General features: G+C 39.5%; 1 protein-coding gene across 4 annotated transcripts in view; it reads right to left on the bottom strand.

Annotated features, from left to right (window-relative positions):
- LOC128082687 (glypican-5-like) overlaps positions 1-20,487 on the bottom strand; it is a 366,543-nt gene that overhangs the window by 326,167 nt on the left and 19,889 nt on the right. For all 4 annotated transcript variants that reach the window (XM_052687115.1, XM_052687116.1, XM_052687113.1 and 1 more), the window contains exon 2: positions 11,130-11,291. In XM_052687115.1, coding sequence (XP_052543075.1) covers positions 11,130-11,291 — 162 coding nt within the window. The remainder of the gene's footprint in view (positions 1-11,129; positions 11,292-20,487) is intronic.

Below are 20,487 nucleotides of genomic sequence, written 5' to 3'. Positions count from 1 at the left end.
AGGCCTGCTAGAGAGCAGCCTGGGGAAGTGGTATTGGGATTAGGTGAGAGGCGAGGGGCTCAGCTGAGGTGCGTCTACACTAATGCACGCAGCATGGGCAACAAACAGGAAGAGTTGGAAGCCATTGTGCAGAAGACAAACTATGACCTAGTTGCCATAACGGAAATGTGGTGGGATTGCTCCCACGACTGGAGCGCTGCAATGGATGGCTACAAACTCTTCAGGAAGGATAGGCAAGGAAGGCGGGGTGGCAGTGTGGCTCTCTACGTTAGGGAATGCTTTTACGCTACTGAGATCACGACTGGGGACAATAACATTGAATCCATATGGGTAAAGATCAGAGAAAGGGCTGACAAGACAGGCACCCTGGTGGGCATCTGTTATAGACCTCCAAAACAGGATGAAGAGACAGACGAGGTATTCTGTAAGCAGCTGGCATGAGCTGCACAGTCGCCTGCCCTTGTCCTCACGGGGGACTTTAACTTCCCTGACACATGCTGGGAGTACAGCACAGCACAGAAGAAGCAGTCTAGGAGGTTTCTGGAATGCGTAGAGGACAACTTCCCAAGAGAAACTGCCCCACTAGACCTGCTGTTCACAAACAGGGAAAGTTTGGTGGGAGATGTGGAGGTTGGAGGCTGTCTTGGACAGAGTGACCATGAAATGATAGATTTCTCAATTCATGGTGGAGCCTGGAGGGGGAATAGTAAAATTGCTACCTTGGATTTCAGGAGGGTGGACTTTTAAATGTTCGAGGGACTACTAGGCGGAGTCCCCTGGCATTCAGTGTTAGCGAGTAAAGGGGTCCAAGAGAGCTGGTTGCTCTTCAAGAAGAAAGTCTTAAGGGCGCAGGAGCAGGCAGTCCCCCTGAGCTGCAAAATGAGCCGGCGGGGAAGAAGACCAGCATGGATGAATAGGGAGTTATTCCTGAGGCTCCGGGAGAAAAAGAGAATCTACCGCCTGTGGAAAGAGGGACGGGCCACTCAGAATGAACACAAGGAAGTCACTAGGATGTGTAGAGGTTAAATCAGAAAGGCAAAAGCCCAGCTTGAATTTAATCTAGCTGCTGGGGTGAAAAGGAATAAGAAACTCTTTTATAAATACATTAACAGTAAGAGGAGGACAAAGGAGAATATCCACTCTTTGCTGGATGAGGCTGGGAATGTGACCACTGAGGATAAGGAAAAGGCAGAGGTTCTGAATGCCTTCTTTACGTCTGTCTTTAAAAGTCAGACCAGTTATCCTCAGGATACTCCTCTCTCTGACCTGGTAATCTCGGCCTGCAATTGTGATGCATTCTGAAGCTGGAGAAAGGCAGCTTCACCAACAAGCTCTGCTTGATGAGGCAGTTTATAGTATACATCAGCCACAGGACTCCCAGTATTGTCTTGGTCTCTCTCAACCACAGGCTTTCAACACGCTTGTGGCCATTCTTTAGGGCATATCACCTCAGCACAAAAACAGACTTAAAAAGTTTTACTGTGTTTTATAAAATATTCATTATATGCAATCTGGTTAATAGTTTTTGTAATCCTATACAGATTTCTGTGGACATCATCTTTGTTACTAGATAGAGTTTGAAAGATTTACTTGAATTTACAGTCCAAGGCTAGAATTGTTCACCCTCGGTTTTCATTGTATCTTTCACTTAAATTCGGTATTTCGAAAGCATATCAGGTCATCTAGAACTTCTTTTTATGAAAGAGAAAAGTTTTCCCCATTAAAAAAAAAAAACATCAAAGGGGAAAATAAACTAGTAATTTCATCTTTCTGACAAGCTGCCCAAATGACAAGGTAGGAGGATGGGAAATGTAATCAGAAACACACAAAAAATGCCAAACTCAAGTTATTTGCATACTATAATACTCAGGGATGCTAACAAAACACAAATATCACAGGTACAAGAGATTCAGGATAAAAAATGGTGCCTGTCTCAGAGTTGCCAATAAAAGCAAAGGCAAACAACATCTGACATATAAACATACACAGTGGAAGAAAGACAAGAAACAGCATAAGCATGACAAAACTGGTCACTGTAGCGAGCAGTAGTTTCAGCATATTTTGGATTGACTTTAACAAGCATTTTGTTTATCTTGACCTTAAGGAGAGACGTTTAAAGGAAGATAATGAAATTGTAGATGGTATTTCCAGCCATGCTTCTCCAACATGGAAGACAGCACTAGATAAAACAGAAAATGCCATCTGAATTTTCATGGTAATTGAAATAATAAATGGTAGTTGGCATTATTGGTCTGTGACAGAAACTGACATTTAGATCACAAAATGTAAGTGACTAGCATTATGGCCTACACTGGAAAGTACAAGACGAAAAGCATTATTTCAGATGCAGTAGCAGTATCAAAGAGAGAATGGCTAGGAAAACTATCTTTCCTGCTGAATTCTGAATAGGCACTAGTGGTGTTAATCTTAAAGATGATACAATCACTAATATGCAAATTCCAGGAGTGTTTGGTGAGATTTTAACTGTGTGAAGAAAAAAAACTTTGCAAGACAATTATTACAGATCCTGACCAAAAACATGCTGTGATAAATAGATAGCAAATTTACAGATGAAGAGCCCCATTAGAAAGTACAAGCTGAAGACAAATGGTGTTGCTGGTTCTGAAGGGAAAAATGTAAGCAAAGGACAGTTTGGTCACAGAAAAACCACTTCAACTGTGCTGAACTTTTGACAAAACGACAAGCTCCCTGTACTACATTTGATATGAAATGCAGAAGTCAAGTAGAAATCTTCCTAACAACATGCATTTAGTAAGAACAATTGTGAAAAGAGCCTACATCAGACTGAAGATTCCTATCTCCTATCTCAAACAGCAGCCAGTGACACAATTTTGAAAGTATTTGAACAGGACAAAAATAAAGTTTTCCCAATATACTATCTTCCAAAGTTATGCAGCTCAGCTTTCTCAGCCAGAGCTGTTCTCTCCATGCTCAACAATAATGGTACCATTTTCCCCTTCTGAACTAACAGTACTGCTTGAAAAAGCAGACCTTTTTTTGCTCTCAGTCTGCCACAACTCCAAAAAGAAAAATTATTTGTATTAGAGGAGAGAATAAAAAATTAATGCCTTCTCATATTCTTCATGACAATCAGTAGCATGGAGAAGCAGGTAGGTTTCTCCCAAACTAATGCATCCCATTTATTTCCATAGAAATTACAACAGATACAAAGAACACAATAATACAGTTTAAAAAAAAACCTCAATTTTCAGAACACATACAATGGGAGATGAAAGTATAGGGGAAAAAAAAAAAATCAAAAGATTTGTAGAGTCTCACAGGACTTTAGAGCCTGGGATGAACTTATACACACATTCATTTTATGCTGAATATGCACTACAGATCTTAAAGATAACAGTTTATTTTTTAGTTTGTTTACACATTTAACTTCCAGCCTGTATGTATATAGAAAACAAAACACATTCATTATATTGTTCCTTTAATGCATAGTGGATCATCCAGTGGAGAGGCAGGACCACTGCCCTCAACCTGCTAGGGTTGTTCATCCCGGAGAACAGAAGACTGGGGAAACTGGAGAGAGCCTTTCAGTACCTAAGGGAAGGATGTCAGAAAGAAGAACAGACTCCTCAGTAGGGCCTGCTCTGACAGGACAAGGGGAAATGGTTTTAAAATAAAACAGGAGATTTAGACAGGAAATAAGGAACAAGATTTTTTATAATAAAAGAGTAGTGAGGCACTGACCTGGGCAATCAGGTTGCCCAGAGACTTGGTGGTGCCCCATCGTTGGTGACAGTCAAGGTCAGGCAATACAAGTTTTTCATTTTCATGTTTCTTACCTAGTATCCATGCATCTAGAATCTTGACTAAAGTGCACACCCAACTTCTGCAAAGGTAGAGGTCAAACACACAGTTTGCCCCATGACTTCAATAACTGCCATTCACAACTTTGTGCTAGTACTTACTCACAGACCCTGACATATCTCTAAGTTTTATCATATGAACATGCAAAATTAAAAGAAAAGTGAGTGCATTAGGAAATACTGAACATTGCAAAATTATTTTTATCTTTTGCTGAAAAAGGATACTTTAACAAACAGAATTTAGTATCCCTCCTCCCACCCCATATGCAGACCAAGACTGAAATTTTAGCTAAGTATCAGGTTCTAAAGCCATAAATGGCATATAGAAGATGAATATTTATACTGGGAATAGTACATGTTCAGCAACAAAACTTAGGAACCAGATGGCACAATGGAAATACCATCCAGCCTATTTAAAGCAAGTAGCCTGACGCATACTAGGATTGTTGACAGCATGCTGTCAACAGTGCCAATTTTTGAGGCATCCAAATGACAGCTTGTTTAAAGAAAAGAATTAATGGATGGAGGGGGTGGGCAAAAAGGGATAACTGCACAACTGAAACAAGTACATTTCAGCCTCAACTCAAAACTAATAAATTATCATTCACCAAGAAACAGAAAGGTACAAAAAAGAAAGAAGATCCACTGCTCATATTTCTGATTTACCTTGCCACTGGACAAAGTCTTTAGGTGGCCCTATAGCCTTATCCAAAGTGAGGCAGTTACTGACATTTCAACTGAGATGGCACCAAAGCCAGGGACACAAAGCAGCATGGTAGTATCAGATGTCTCTCTTAAAGGTGATTCTTCAGCACCATTGCACACAAATTTTGGTTACATAGGCCATTCATTTCTAATGGGTTTTGGCTCTCCTACCTACAGTTCTTTAATTGCCTCCACCTACATTGGAACAGTTTTTACAGTAAATTGCAAACCTGGGGAATTCCCTCTGATGACAACACAGTAAGTATACTGGGTTTATGACCAGTAGAAGGAGGAATCTTATGAAGGAGTTGATGCAGAACGTCGCTTTCTCATACTGCCCTGTCCAACACACTGACCTGACCCACAGTCAGGGTGAAGAAGTCCAACTGTGAAGATCAAGAACAAAAATGAGGATCTCAATCATGAGATTACAAGCAGCCAAAATCACTATCCCCACTAAAGTCCCTAGAAATCATTAATACATACTTTTTTTTTTAATTATTTTTATTTTTAATTTTTTTTTTTTTTTAAACAAGGGATCAGAAGATATCACTAAGATAAGCTGTAGTGGACTCCTGGCCCTGCCTATGGGCTCTTGTGTCATTTATGGAAGGACATCTCCCCTCCCCAGAGCCTCACTTTATCTATTTCTAGCACTGATAAAACAACAAAGTCCTTTTCAACAGCGCTTCAAGGTCTATAGACAGAAAGAACCATATAAAGAGCTCTGTATGTTTCAACAAAGAACAGCAGCAGGCAAACAGCAGCAATCTAAGTGCATGCAGTTTGCCCACGTGAGGCTACAGCTAAAAAGGAATATTCTAGCCTTCCTTAGGCTGTCATTCCTGCTGGAAAACACAGATCATCTGGCCATCGGAATGGGAATAGGAATAGACATCATACAGGAGGTGGACAGAAATACCCTAATGAAGCTTCTTTCTTTTCTCTGCAAGGAGTAATTTTTGCAATGAGCCAAAACAAAATAATATATTTCAGCTCAAAGGTCATTAGCATACAAAATACTACTTGGCAGATTTAGTTCGCAGAAAGGGGTAAGAAAGAAGCCACGTAATACAAGATTATAAAAAAATACTAATTAAAAAACTTCTATGTTTCTGCAATCCATCAGTAAGCAAAGCAAACCAAAGGCATAATGGCAATGCTTGGTGCTTGTCTCTTGGTGCTAGTTAGCTTTCTTTTTTTTCCCCTTTCTTAAATAGCTCTGACTTCGGACTGTATCTGTTAGCCGTATTATGACTATACTGCATGTGTTATTTAACTACAAAACATAGTGCACTTCCCCAAATATCTTTTGTTTTTTAAACATCACTGTATCTTAACACCATTAGCCAGTCACCCATATTTCAAGCTGATATTTCTAAATTTAGTAAAAATAAATGCCAGCAACAAAGCAACTCAGCCAATTAAGATTTAAAATCACAGAATCACAGAATAACAGAATTGTAACGGTTGGAAGGGACCTCCAGAGATCATCGAGTCCAACCCCCCTGCCAAAGCAGGTTCCCTATAGCAGGTCGCACAGGTAGGCATCCAAAATGTTTGACTGTTTGCTTGTAAGCTTGTGCACTTACTTCTGGTTACTTGTGGAAGTGTTCGGGTGGGTCATTTAGACTGGACAGTGCTTATCACTGGTACTGGTATCAACCCCATGACCTACGGAAGCCAGCTGACCCATTCAGTTTACCAGAGAGACAGCCAAATCAGGAACATTGTGCTTAGAGATTTTGGGGATCCATTGGATAACTGAACTTTCAGACCTTTCATTGAGAACCAGGGGCTCCGGGATCCAAATCTGCTACCACCAGTTCTCCCATTGCCTTGTATCATTCATGTCCTTCTCAGTTGTCAGCTGCCATCAGGTGACAACAGGGCAGAACAACATACTTACAACAGCAATGCCACAATAGCAGCTTCTGCTATTAAAAATAGCAACAAGGACCTCTTGCATCTCACATCTCCCCACCCAACACAAAGAGTATACCCACAGCTTCTCTCAAACCTCTCACAGTTAAGAGAGAAGCAGAATGTTACAAAGCTGTTATATTCTTTTGCAGGGGAAAGGATATGGGAACACCTGACCCCCCTAACAGAAGGGCAAAACAATGCTATTTTGGAGAAACACCAAAAAAGCATTGCCTTATGACTACCATATTTTATTTATAAAATATTTTCTTTCACAGAGAGTGAACAATTTCTATCCCATGATGTATAAGTAAAAAATACAGCAAATAATATACTTTTTTTTCCTGGAATCTGCCAAGTTCTTCTGATTACCTCCTAATTTGGTGAATGAAATGTGTAGGTTTCAAAGCATCTCACTCTGTCTCTTTGCAGAGACTATCAGCAGAGCAAATAAATTACTAGTGTTCTAACTCTCATTCCCTCAAATTAGCCTCAGCATAAAAAAGGAGCAGAGCCAAGCTTTCTGTAAGTCTTCACACAGCACCGTAAAGGATATGGAAGAGGGTTGGCAGGTTTCTTTCTGCTGTCTGCCCACAACAAAGCTTTCCTAGCGGACTATTGATAGCTCCTCTGACAGCAACTTTCAGCATCCACACCCACACTACTTCTAATCCACAAACAATGAATCAAAGTTGCCTTGTTTGGACCTGTCCCCAAGGACTGCAGTGACTGCATGACTGAACTGATGAGGCGGGTGGGGAGCAGAAGGATGACTGCGCCAAGTATCACCACAAGAAATAAGAAACACAACTATTTAAATCTAAGCTAAAGCAATATATTGCTTATATGCATGTCTGAAAAAAGGTTAGGATTAAAAAAAAAAAAAAAAAAAAAAAAACCTCAGCAATTTCAAAAGGAAAACATTCCAGCCAAAGAGGAAAGCGAGTTACAAAATTAAAGTATCCTGCTTGCTCGTTTGTTCGAATGGTCACCCTGTGCATTTCTATACTGCAGGCCTGGGTGCAAAAACAGAGAAGGATAAGTTCATTTTTGGATGGAAGTAACTGTGCTGCTGATATCAGTGCACCTCTTCCTCTAATCACATGCAACAGCATTAGACAAAGAAGTTCAAACAAAAACCACCCAAACAGAAGTATGATTTATGAAGTGTTCGAGTAAATACCGCATCACTAATACCAAAGACTTAAAAGGGGGAAAAACAGCAGCATGAAACTGTAGTTCTAAGGATGACCATATGCAGGAACAGGCATTAGCCCAAACAAAACAAGACTGCCCACAGCTGCACTGTATTTAATAGAATCTTACAAACTTGCAAATCCAGCTCTGGCACTTGTGAAAATCGTCATATTTCTGCTGTGGGCAAAGTTACTTAAATAATATTTTCAATTAAAAGTAAATAGAATCTCTTCAGATCAAGGCATCCCAGGCACTGTAGAGGAAATACTTAACTGAACCTCTATTAAACTCTTATTCACATGATAAAGCTCTCTCATTAATACTTGCGGTATCTAATTGTTGGCCCTTAGAAGTGTCTTTTGACTTCCATGAAAGAAAATAAGGGGATAGGACTGTAAAATGAAACAAACACCACCACCCTCACTCTAAAAAAACTGCCCTCTCTTCCCATCAAAATCTAATTCCTTTCACTACAGGAAAAGTCAGACTTCTGCTACAGTACTGTGTGTGTCACAGTACTGTAGCAGAAATCAAACTCTATAACCACAAAGCAGTTATAACACAGGTGTGGTTAAATCAGCACTGTGCACACATGCTGGGTGCAAACCAAGTAGCCCTTCCTAGCTTGCACACCATGAGGTAGAGGTTAAGAAATATTTATAAAGACAAGTCGTATATATGCCACAAATAGGAGGTATATTACAATTACATCCGAGCGATTATTATTATATTCTCCATCACTAGCCCTTTCCACATGAGTACTGAATTGTGATGGTGGTCTTCTGGGGTCATAAGATGAAAGCTCTATGTCTTCCACTTGTCCTTTTTCACCTTTGATCTGGGTTAAGCCTAAACCAAAAGGATACAGTCAGCAACTATCTGTTACATTCTTTTCAAGAATGGTGTATCCTGGCTGGATGCAGTCCTCTAAGTCTTATCTGCCCTGGCTCATCTTGCCTCCCCTTATCTTCCTTAAACAATTCAGCAAGGTTTGAGCAATACTTCCCCTTTACAAAATTTTTAAAGAAATATTTGCCACATCAGCAGTTAAGAGAACTAACTAGTGCTTTGCTTTGACTACACTAACACTATTGAAGGCAAGTGTGTTCCTAACACTGCAAAAAGTGTACATGCGTTTGTAAAAGAAAGCTTTGTGCACAAAAACCATACAAGTAAACACTGACACATTAAAAAAAAAAAAAAAAACACGCTATTTTTCACAAGTCCAAATTAGCTCCCATTGCTGTAAGAAACCTGAAGTCTGAAACGCAGCTGAGAGCTTAAAATAAGGAATTTATTGTTGTTAAGACTTCAAATGTGCTTTTAGCACCCTCACCATACAAAAGAACAACAAACTAAAACAGACCAAAAGGACAAAGTTAATTCAGTGCAAAAAAAATCTTCCATCTCATTAAGTATCTCACACAGTACTATGTGTAGCAACAAGATGTGTAAGACACAAGATAGAGAAAAAGGTTTTTCACTGACGCCTAGAACAAAACAGCTCCCAACACAACAGTGCAAAGTTGCATTTCTGAATGGTCCATCTAACATAAACAGAAGGCCAGACATAACAAGTTACCAACCACCTATTTAACCATTTTTGGAACATGCCTGTAAATTTAAACTGTGTGAAAAGTCTAACTACTACTTTCATTTCATCAAAAGGCCTCTTCAACAACGGACCATACAGCCACTGGTTTGACCTAAAGGGGCTGGTAGGTCAATCTATTCTGACCTTATCTCTATTCTGTCACAATACTAAAAGATTACTTGAATAACTCACCAACGTTTAACAATGCCAACAGACACCTTTGCAACAGGGACCCTTTTACTACAGCATTCCTCCAGAGAGCTCTCTAACCAAATTTTTAATTCATGGGAGTTACCAAAACATTTAGAAAAACTGATTGTAAAATAAACCAAAGGTTTATTTTATTTATCTTTGCTCAAAGGTACAGAACAGAAAAAAGTAAGCAACCAAAAGCAGATTTTTTTCACCTTGCATTTACATATCTCTAATGGCATCCAGCGACAATTACTGTGAACTTTAGATAATATGCATAATGCTATAATCAGATGATAACAGCAGGGTTACAAAATCTTTGTCTATAGCAAGTGAGAATGAGCCTAAATGCAGCAGCCACAGATACAGAAATGAAAGAAAAGAGCTGCTTATCTTTGGAAGACCTCAGGTAGGCACAGATCTCCAGCAAAAGATACCCTTATCTCCACTGCCAACTCTTAAATGATGACTGGGAAGTGGTGCATCCTGGCTCCACCCCTTCTGGTCACTTGGTACATTGCATGCACCTGAGCTCCCCTGGGTTGGCCCTGCCTTCTCACCAGGTAACCCATAGGTTCAGGCCATGACTTACCATTGCCACTACAATATCTTTTATTCACTAACAATCACTTCTTTTTTAAATAATATTTTACAAATGGAAGAAACTGAGCAAAAAAAAAAAAAAAAAAAAAAAAAAATCTACTATTTGATTAAAAAAAAAGTCTTGTAACAACAAGCTTAATCATATAGACTTCGAAATTTTGTATTTTAATAATTACTGCCTTGTTTTCAAAAACCCATTCCATAAGGTGTTCAGCACTAAATATAGCATATATTTAGTAAGATAAAATTAAGCACCTTAGTCCCATGGGTGTCAGCAAGCTGGATTCATCACTCAACAACTGACTTAATCAATCCCACATTTAACATTTACAGTCTATGCTTAAATGCCTTTGTAGAGAAAGTCCAGTGTGCAACAGTTTATAATGAACAATCCTACACAATCACACAATCACTTCCCTCCCTTTAATTGAACAATAATGGTTTGAAGAAAATACATAAAGCTGTATGAACAGGCTGGAGCAAACATCTTCGAAAACATCATGAGTTATGAGAACAGACTTTCACTACAGAATCCTTCATGTGCTCAGATTCAACAGTGCAGTCATAATTCCAGAAAGGAGGACCCTACATGTAACCTGTTAAGTAGTGAAACATTTTAAAAAGCAATGAAAACTGTATTTTCATTTGACACATCAGACAGAGCACTCATTCTTCAGCTTCAAAAAGTAAATTTCAATTGAACTTTCTACATCTCTAAATGGTTTGACCACATAAGAGTATCAAAAAGCATAAACAACTACAAGGCACGTAAATGATATTTGAAAATGCCTTGAAAAATCCACATAAATCCTTTTTTAAAATGATTTCAGGAATAAAGGCCATTCTATTCCTATATAGGTTTAGGCAGGTACTTAAATTTAACAGTCAAGACTACACACCCTTACCTTTTCCAAAGGGCAAGGCCATTAAAGTGCAGGGAAGTAAATAAGAAGCCAGTGACTACTGTATGCAGTACAACAAAAATGAAGAACAAAACCAGCTTTTCTTTCATCTGTACAGAATAATTTTACATGCTGGTCATCACAGAGCTGGAGTACTTCAACAGTTCCTACCTTGAAAAGCTGTGGTATGGCCAACAATCATGTACTTCAGTTCAAAATTCAGTGCCTGGATACTCTGCATCCTTTCTCTTCGAACAGCTGCCTGGTAGCTCTCTTCCATTTTTTTGGTGCAGCATGTTGGTGCTCTATTTTGACAGATCTGTAAATCTGACTCTATTAAAAGAAAGGGAACAAATGCCATTAAAATAATGCTTCCTAACATGAAAGCAACAACCAAGTAAAAAAATTTAGTGCAAAACATATTAGGCACAAAATCACCTAAATACAAGGGAACAACAGAATCACTGAAGATGAGCATTTGAAGGGGCAACACATCCACTGCACAACTCATGCTAAAGGCATCAGACTTTTTAACATCTGAGTGAAAACCATGTTTAAATTAGAATCCAATATGCACTGTGCAGCACTTCAAGGAATTTCCTATTGGCCTCCTACACTAGTGAAAGGCTCTCAACATCTGTAATCTTCTAAGCAGCTAAAAATAAATAAACGCATCGACGCTTTCCCAAAGGTATGGTAACTTGGTGGCACTTTTTTTTTTCCATTTCTCTCTAGTTCTGACATGCTTAACTCCTTTCTGAATCAGATTTCCAAAAAACAACAGAAACAGAAAAGCAAGCACCAATAGTTGCCACACAAAAAAAAATAATAATAAAAAAATTCTGTGGCAGCCTGTGTTTACCTATATAGGGCCAAAGATAAGAAATTATGATGCTACATTTATATATAAGTGCTATGTTACACCAGTAGGAAGTACTACAACTTCTGAGCTTGAGCAGTACTGAACATCAACAGATATTTTACATAGAATAAAAGAAAAGCCTGGTTATAAGCTTAGCCACACACAGGCAGATCTCTGCCTGTCTAACAGTAACCTTAGTATTTCTGAAAGCAAGTAATGGCTCACCTATATTTAACAAAAGCACTGAAGTCATTCCTACCTTGAAACTAAAGAAAATTTGAAAATCTGTTAAAAATTTCTTAATTTTTGTGAACTATTTTTGATTCTACTTTCTCTTCATCTTCTTGTTTTTGGATGTATGCATGTCAGTAAGGTTTGTATCCTTGATAAGGAAATCTGCATTACAGTGTTGCAGTAGACATTTGAGCTCTGTTTGCTATGCAGTATGACATTCATGGAAGCAATAAGTTCTGGAAGGGAGCTGTTACAGACAGAAATACTCCTTTGCTTCATGTAACACATGTTTTAAGTAGGGAGAACAACCAAAAAAAAAGCAAACAAACAAACAAAAAAAATCCACAAGTATCTATTAAGTAGTAAGAGCAAATCTAAAAACAGATGTGCAAAAAAATCCAAGCAACCAAAAAAACCCAAGACAAAACAAAAAAAACCTACAAACGAAACAGCTATAATATATACATATATTAGAAAGGAACCACTACCAATGCAATCATCAGCAAACCGAGATAAGAATTTCCCAATGAGATGCTGCAACAGCACATGTCTGGAGCTGCCTGCCTTTCACCTCACAGCAAAGATGGTGGGGGGCTGCTGGGCTGCGTGGGCCCAGGCCACAGCTGCCTGTACCTCCTTTCTCCTGTCCCTCCACAGCTTTGGGGCAGGAACTGTACCTTACCTGGGGCAGAGGCTGCAGGAGGTTTGGTCTCACCACACAACAAACTCCTCACAGAGGTGAGAATGGATGCTTGGATACCTGACAGAGCACAACATCAGCATGGGCCATCTCACCATGCAGTTGCTCCAGCAGGGCCCCAGCCCATCAGCAATGAGGGGATCTCTGCTGTGATATCACTGCTGATGGCCTCACTGCAAACAACAGAACTGTGACCAGTGGGCACGACTGTCCACGACTATGCCTTCCTTTCAAGGATTTCACTCAGGACACAAACATTAATGAGCCATCATCACCATCTGGCCATGCAGATTAAGGCATGGTAAGATGGCATATACAGCTGAAATAATGAAGAAATTGGTAACAGGATACACCAGACCTTCTGAAAATCTTGAGCGCATCATCCAAACAAGATGTGCCCAGGGTCAATGTCAGGCCAACAGCTCACTGAGAATGAAATCACAGGGAGGAGCTTTAACAAATCTGCCTTGCCAAAAAGCTTAACTGCTGAAAACATCATGTTCGATCTTGAAAACGTTCCTTCCAGCTTTTAACAACTCTCCTGAAAGCAGAGCTAGTTTATGTAAAAAAGTCAAAATCAAAAGTGAAATATTTCAATAAACCTACATTTTGATTCCAGTTCATGAAACAAAAAATGGTTGTGACAGACTGCATATCATTCAAGATACTGTTCTGGAGGTAGACTTGCATCAGTTTAGGAAGTAATTTCAGGAATAGGAATGATGACTCTGCCCACACAAGCCAAGTTGCTGCAAAGATGTGACTACATTGTGCAGGCAGCTGGAAGAGCAGCAGGAGAGCTGAACAATAACCATCAACTGAGCATGCTCTCCTGCTCTTGTGTGCTAGAGAAGTTGGTTAGGGTTGAAATTAGCTTCTTGACAAGGCTAGTTTTAACTCCTGCTTGCCCTATGAGCATATGTTTGTTCTGTCACATGGAACCAGAGGTCAGAAAAGGATCGCTTCTGAGCTAGCAGCATGGAGTGTATGTGACATTATAGTGCAGACTGCTGAGCCATTAAAACAGTTTTAAAGAGTAGGTCCAAGAGCAGAGGGCTTGCATTACTCAGCCTCTGCAATGCCAGGCTGCTATGCTGAACACATCCCCTTGCAGAAGTCCTCTGAGGTCTTCTTTGAAAGACCTTTACCAAGCTCAGACCTGTATGAGAATAGTTTGAAGCATGGTGCCCCTTGCTGCCTGCAGGACCTGCACAAGGAAGCCACTCAGCTGTCAGTTCTGCATCCACTGATACTCTTTGCATTAAGGCATCACACATCTCTTCCAGAAAACCATGAGTACAGAGATTTTAGCTGAAACCACACTCCTGCGACTCCCCATCCCTCTATGTCTTCAGATGAACACTCCAGGAGCCAGAAGATTAGTTTATTATGCTGGTCCAGAGCAAAAGCAATATAGAGGGCACTCTCAAATAGAGACAGCACTAAGCCCCTAACAGTGCTAGACCTTTAAAAGACCAGCAAAGAGTAAGTCCCACTCCCCTCACAGTACTATCAGGCTGGGACTGTATTGCACGGAAACTGTCAGTTTCTCTTGCTTCAAAATTAGCCTGGGGCTATAACTTCTAACACAATTATAGAAACCTAATAGAAGTTTTCAGTACTACAACAACCTGGGTGCTGAGATTCAATTAGAACCGACCATTTCTATCTTTAAGTCTTTAATAACACTGTCACTAAAATGAATTCATCTTATCTCTCATCTTAATGCAAAATATACTCTCCAATAGAAAGAAAAGTGGTGAAGAACACTGAGATCCAATGGTGATGGAGGGGTGTATTTCACAAGCACTGCTGATCATCAACAGAGAGAAAACCTTAATGGGAAACTCCTTCAAGGTTAGAAACAAAGCTATTCTGTACTCCAAAGAGAAGAGAGAAAGCAACATTCATGAATATGAAATTGGGTAGAAAACTTAATAGCATGATTTCCAATCTGATTCTGCTAATAGCTATCTAGGATTTTCATAACTGTTTCCCCCCAGGCTGCTCACTATTTTATGTCACTGTAAAATAATTCAGTTTGGAAGGAATCTCTGCAGGTCATCTAGTTCAGCCCTTAAAGTCATTATGATACAAAGAATCACAAGCCTTTCCCCTGCAGCTTGAGTTGGACTTTCCACTCACCTCTTTGTTCAGGACACCTTCAGTCACAGTAGGAACAACTTACAAGCTGTAGCACAAGCCAATTTGCCACATCAAATCCCTGGTTTAGAGGAACAGAGCAGGAGCAATCCCATTCTTCCTCACTGAAAGCACAAAAGGCATCTTCCACCTGCACTTGACCTATTGTGCAAGTATCTCTACTCATCTGTGTTTCTACTCTGTGATATCTGGAAGAATGGAGCAATGACCAAAAAACAGGATGAAGTATTTTGTTGAAATTTAGAAGTCATATTCAGAACAAGAAAAATTATGCTACACTGGAGCCTAAACCATAAGCATCTTAGAAAGCAACAACATTCCCCACTCAAAGTTCCTGAAATCCCAAAGCACTTAATATGAGCCAGAGGCATCACCACCTTGTCACAAGAGCAAATCATTTAAGTGCCAAATGCAACTACTGATCCCTAACTGGTGTCAATAGAGCCACCCCTACTGAAGTCAGCTGCAGAGGTTACTGTGGTGTTTGGTTACTTTTTTTTGTTTGTTTGTTTTAAATCAGCAGAGTTTCTGGGCTCCACTCTGAATTTTGTAAAAGTCAAAGAGACTTTGGCCTTTAAAGCTATTTGAGTTAGTATACATGTTAGTTCTCAAAAGCAAAGAGAGGCCTGTAATTTAGCAATAACAAAAGCTAAATACATATTCATTTTGCCAGTTGACCATGCAACTTAACAGTGTTTCAAACAGGCAGCTGCCATGGTTTTACAATTTTTTTCTATCACTATTCCACATCATAACATCATGCAAAGCATGGGTAATTAAAGAATTAATACTCCAGTTCTGCAGACTGACAACTTGCTGGATACCTGTCTCTCAGAAGAGAACTATATATCCTGCAGGCCTCATGGTCAGAGAGGAAGATAAGTCACAGGAGGAAGGAAGTCATGGGATCTTGCTCTCTCACTCTCTGCCTGGCAGAGGGTGTGGATGGGCTTCCAAGCCATGTGCCTTTAGTTCAAAGTAGGTTTCCTTGGTTTCAGAAAACCCTCTCTCTCTCATTTTATTTTATTTGATTTATTAGCCTCAATTTCAATTAGATTGTATTATATTGTTTTATCTTGTATTTAGATATCATAGTTAGTAAAATAAGTTTTCTTCCTTAGATCATTGTCGCTGTTTTTTGGTGGTTTTTTGTTTGTTTGTTTGTTTGAGTCCAGTTCCCATCTCCCTACCCTTCCCTTTTTCCCTTTCCATTTTTGGGGTCAGGGGGCCCACAGGCCTGGTGCCCCCCTGTCAGATGCACAGATTGATCTAGATAACTCCGTGACAGCAGCAGAGATGCCAAATACCGTGCCATCTTTAAAATGCTGTACACACTGCAAAAGCTATACTCTGAATGCAGCAAGCTGGGTCTTTAGCACACACTAAACAATGTACCTTCACAACTTTGTTGTAAGTCCTGATTTGTATAAACTGAGCTTATAGCATCCACTGTACAGAATATTCCTGAACAAGCACTATCAGAAGTTAAACTTAGTGTAATCCATCCTCTGAAAGCTTTTACTCTTTTATATTATGACAAGCTTTTCAACAGTATTTCCAAACAAAGCTCTAATCCAAACCCCAATATTTTAATACTGTTATAAATGTCTTCATAAACTCCAAGACTCATCATGCCAGAAGTACCTCACATTGAGTCTGGCACAGTTCAACAAGAGTCAACACTTTCTCAGTCTGATACTCACCTGTCTGCTACAGCTGCTGCCTCAGACTGAGGAAGATTCAGTAACTAAAAACAATTCATCTATAGGAGGAGGCAAAATCAAATGAGAAAGAGAAATTTCCAACCAGCACACCCCTTGCAACTATCTACTTCACACATGAGAAAAGCCCACACTTGCACAGCCACACCAGCAAGAGGATCCAGCCACTGCAGGAAGCTTGTGAAGTCACTTGTGTGCATTGCTGTGGCACAAGAGCTAAAGCCATCATTACCTACAGCTGCAAGGCCACCATCAAGAAACACTCATCCAGAAGGACACAAGCCAACTTCGCCTGGCAGCAAGTGCAGCTCAGTCACATTGCAACTTGAATGGTTTTGCACTGGGAAAACTCTCCAAATATATTAAGCTCACCAAGCACAAAGCATGCACACTCTAAGTGTGACTATTTGATTTACCAGTGTTTTAAATACCTTAGTTATTACGTTTGAATGAAGAAGTGCATGCCAGGAAATGCTAGAAAGATGAATAAGCAGTGCAGGAGAATGATGTCAGCACAGCACTGTGCACTGTTGCTAATGAGAGCAGCACGTTAAACAGCATCTAGCTCTACAAACCCACAGCTCCTTTCAGGCAGGGGTAATATCAGGTAGACTACAGGGAGCAGAGACTCTGTTACCCCAAATTAGCTTTAAAATAAAGATTACATTGATAAAGGGTTCTTTAAAATAATATTGAAAAGTCAGAAAGCTGAAGAAATACCAACGCAGCACTCAGTATAGAACTTGACTTTGCCTCTTCTCAGTTAGCGCAGCATGACAGCATACAAGTGCAACTTGAAAAATACAAGTCATGAAAATTCTTTTCCACAGCCCCTTGTTTCTTACTGTACATTAAAAGAGATATTATTTAATATGATCAGTGAACCTTACCCTCTTAGAATAGCACAGATTCACTAACACATCATTGATGGCCACAAGCAGCTATGTCACCAGACTTCAAACAATTGAGAAGAATAAAAACGTCCAGCTTTATCAAGCACCACACAGATCATGGGTGTCCAATCTTTCAGCTTGCCTGGCCCAGACTGAGTGAAGATGAATCATCTCAGGACACATACTATTTTATACATGTATGTATATGTATGTGTATGTATATATTAATGTAGTTGAAAATATATAAGTAATAAAACTGATCTTAGTTTTAATATTTTTTTAATTAAAATGTTAAAAAAAGAGCGCAACAAAAGCAGAATGCTAGTGGGATATCTGACCTTGTTTTTGTGAAAGTAATGCATCAGCCTGGTTTGATGGCAGCAGCTCCAGTTCTCAGAGAGTTCTCAAGGTGCTCGTCAGAGATTTTTGATGACATTTTTCTCTCCCTGCATTTGGAAACAGTTGTTCACAACCATACGTACTGCCATAAAGTGATGACAGGAATGAGGTGTGATTGTGAAGCATGGGATATTTTTCTCTAATAACATGGTGCATATAATAGTCTACTACAGTGGCACGATCAAATTTTCTGACTACAGTGACATTTTATTTGAAAATTTACAGATATTATACTGGAGTTGCAAATATACAAAAAAAATGAGGGTTTTTGTTTGTTTGTTTGTTTTGGGTTTTGTTTTTTTTTTTTTTTTTTTTTTGCAATCTTGAACTCTTATATTATCTTCTTATCTTACTTTTTCAATATAGAAAGCAAGGTTGCATTTTTTTGCTGTTCACAGGACTATGCTCAGCCAATGCTGAAAATTATGTGAAATGCTTAAATTTTTTTCCCAAAATTTGAACTTGCCATAATTTAAGTTTTATTTTGAATGCTGTTATGGTTTGAAACATAGCACATGCAAGCTGATTTTCACCTTAAAGACGCACGTTTAACTCAATTAAAAGAGCTGCCAAATCCATCAAAAATGCTAAGCCTGTGAACCATTATCCATATTCTGGCACAAATTTTCGTTTTGATTCCATAAAACACTTGATTTCATTATGTGAATGATAATATCTTCTTAGCATTTTACCCTGAATTATCCACCTTACATTAGAAAAGTAAATGATGTCCCCATAATCAGCATCCATACTTATAAGGAATTCCTGTAATTGGCAAAGATTCAATCCCTTGGACTTTATGAAATTCACAGCTTTGACAATAATTTGCACAACGTTATCCATTTTTGAAGCTTTTGCACATACATTTTCTTGACGTGACATGCAGCGTTTCATCAAACATGAGTTGCTGGTGGCAACTGCATCATCCAATAAAAGATTTGAAAAGTCCTCCTTTTTTACCAGCCACTGAGGCACCATCAGTAGCTCTATCAAACAGGTTGGCGAAGGTTAAAGAAAATGGCTTTAATGTAATTTTTACTTCAATGGCAACAAATAAGCCATTTCTTCAGTGTCATTATACTCTAAAAGTCTGCATTCTGAAGTCTTACGGATTGATTATTTTTTGGCAATCATATATTTCCCAAAGTTTAATTATTAAATTTAAAAAAATACATCTGCCGAATAACAAAAAATGCGTATCTACAAAGGCTGAGATATTATCAGCAATCTGTGCACAAGTGGCACAGGAGCACATAACGTGTCGACCTGAGGGCGTGCGGTGGGTATGAGAGCCAAGTTAACACAGAAATCCATGCTCCCCTCCACAGCTCTTGTTCTTGCCTACACAGTTCATGCTAGAGCTATGTGCAACCCACTCAAGAAACATATCACTAAAAATCACATAATAATGTTAAAAGTTTAGGATCTTGGGAGGCCACATCACAGGCTGTGCAGAGCCACACGCAGCCCACAGGGCATTGGCCGGACATGCCTGACTCAGATAATCTACTGGTGTAATTAGTAGAGTATGTAGCTACAATCTACTCAAGCATGTCAAAAATACTTGCATGACCTCAAGAGTTCTTCAACAGATCTGAACAAAATCATTAGAAAGTAAAAAAAAAAAAAAAAAAAAAAAAATCCACAAAATGGGAGGATGTCTTGATTTCACTGGAACTATGCCAGCAAATTCATGGGGGTGGAAAACTCTGAACAGGAAAGGAAGGAGAATAGTAATAAGTAGTAGATGCCATGACTCCACGGAGCTGGCAGCATCAGTAAGTTTGCAGGATAGCTGGAGACCATCAAGCACTGGCCCTGGTCAGCTTCCAGAGCAGGAACTATTAAGAATAGCATCTGCACAACGCTGAATTTTTCAGCTTGCTGCTAAGTGCTTTTTGTCTGGGTTTTTCCACTTCCCTTTCTTGCTTGCCCAGTTCTGATCACTCCTGTATTTTGATTTTTGGCCTAGTTTGCAAACCATCTTTTGCCCAGAACTCTCGGTTACTGCACGCCTACACTTTTTGACTTTTCCACCTTAGCTGTAACTCATGGAATCTGCCTCATGCCTGTGACTGAGGAGAAGAACATGTCTATGCCCTAAATTTAATGTCTCTCCATTCACAGGAACCTAAACTACTGAATAGCTGGAACAGGTTCACTTCTTCCCAATTCTCAGCCCCTCAAACAAGGCCCTCTTCTTCTGCTCCCCCCCCAAAGCCATCCACTCAGCTTCTCCAATCACTTGCATGCCTATGGGATATTCTGGAAAAGCAGTGCAGCCAAGAAATTTGCCCAGTTCCATGGCCACCTCTTTTCTACAAGGATGATGAGCTGCATGCAGAGACCTTCTCACGACGCACATCCACAGTTTTCTTGGTTGTTTCCTTAGAAATTCTGGCTATATTGGGGCTGTTGCAGACGCTGTTGCTGTTGCAGACCCTGTTGCTTACCTCATGTTTGTTACCATTCCTCTGATGCAGGCCCTCTAAGTACTTCCTTATCTGCCTTTGGCACTTTCTTCCAAATTCTTCCTCTTCTTAACAGATTATTTGCC

This window comes from Tympanuchus pallidicinctus, unplaced genomic scaffold, assembly GCF_026119805.1.
Source record: "Tympanuchus pallidicinctus isolate F22 unplaced genomic scaffold, pur_lepc_1.0 scaffold22, whole genome shotgun sequence".
NCBI lineage: Eukaryota > Metazoa > Chordata > Aves > Galliformes > Phasianidae > Tympanuchus > Tympanuchus pallidicinctus.
This window is presented reverse-complemented; position numbering and strand designations above follow the sequence as displayed.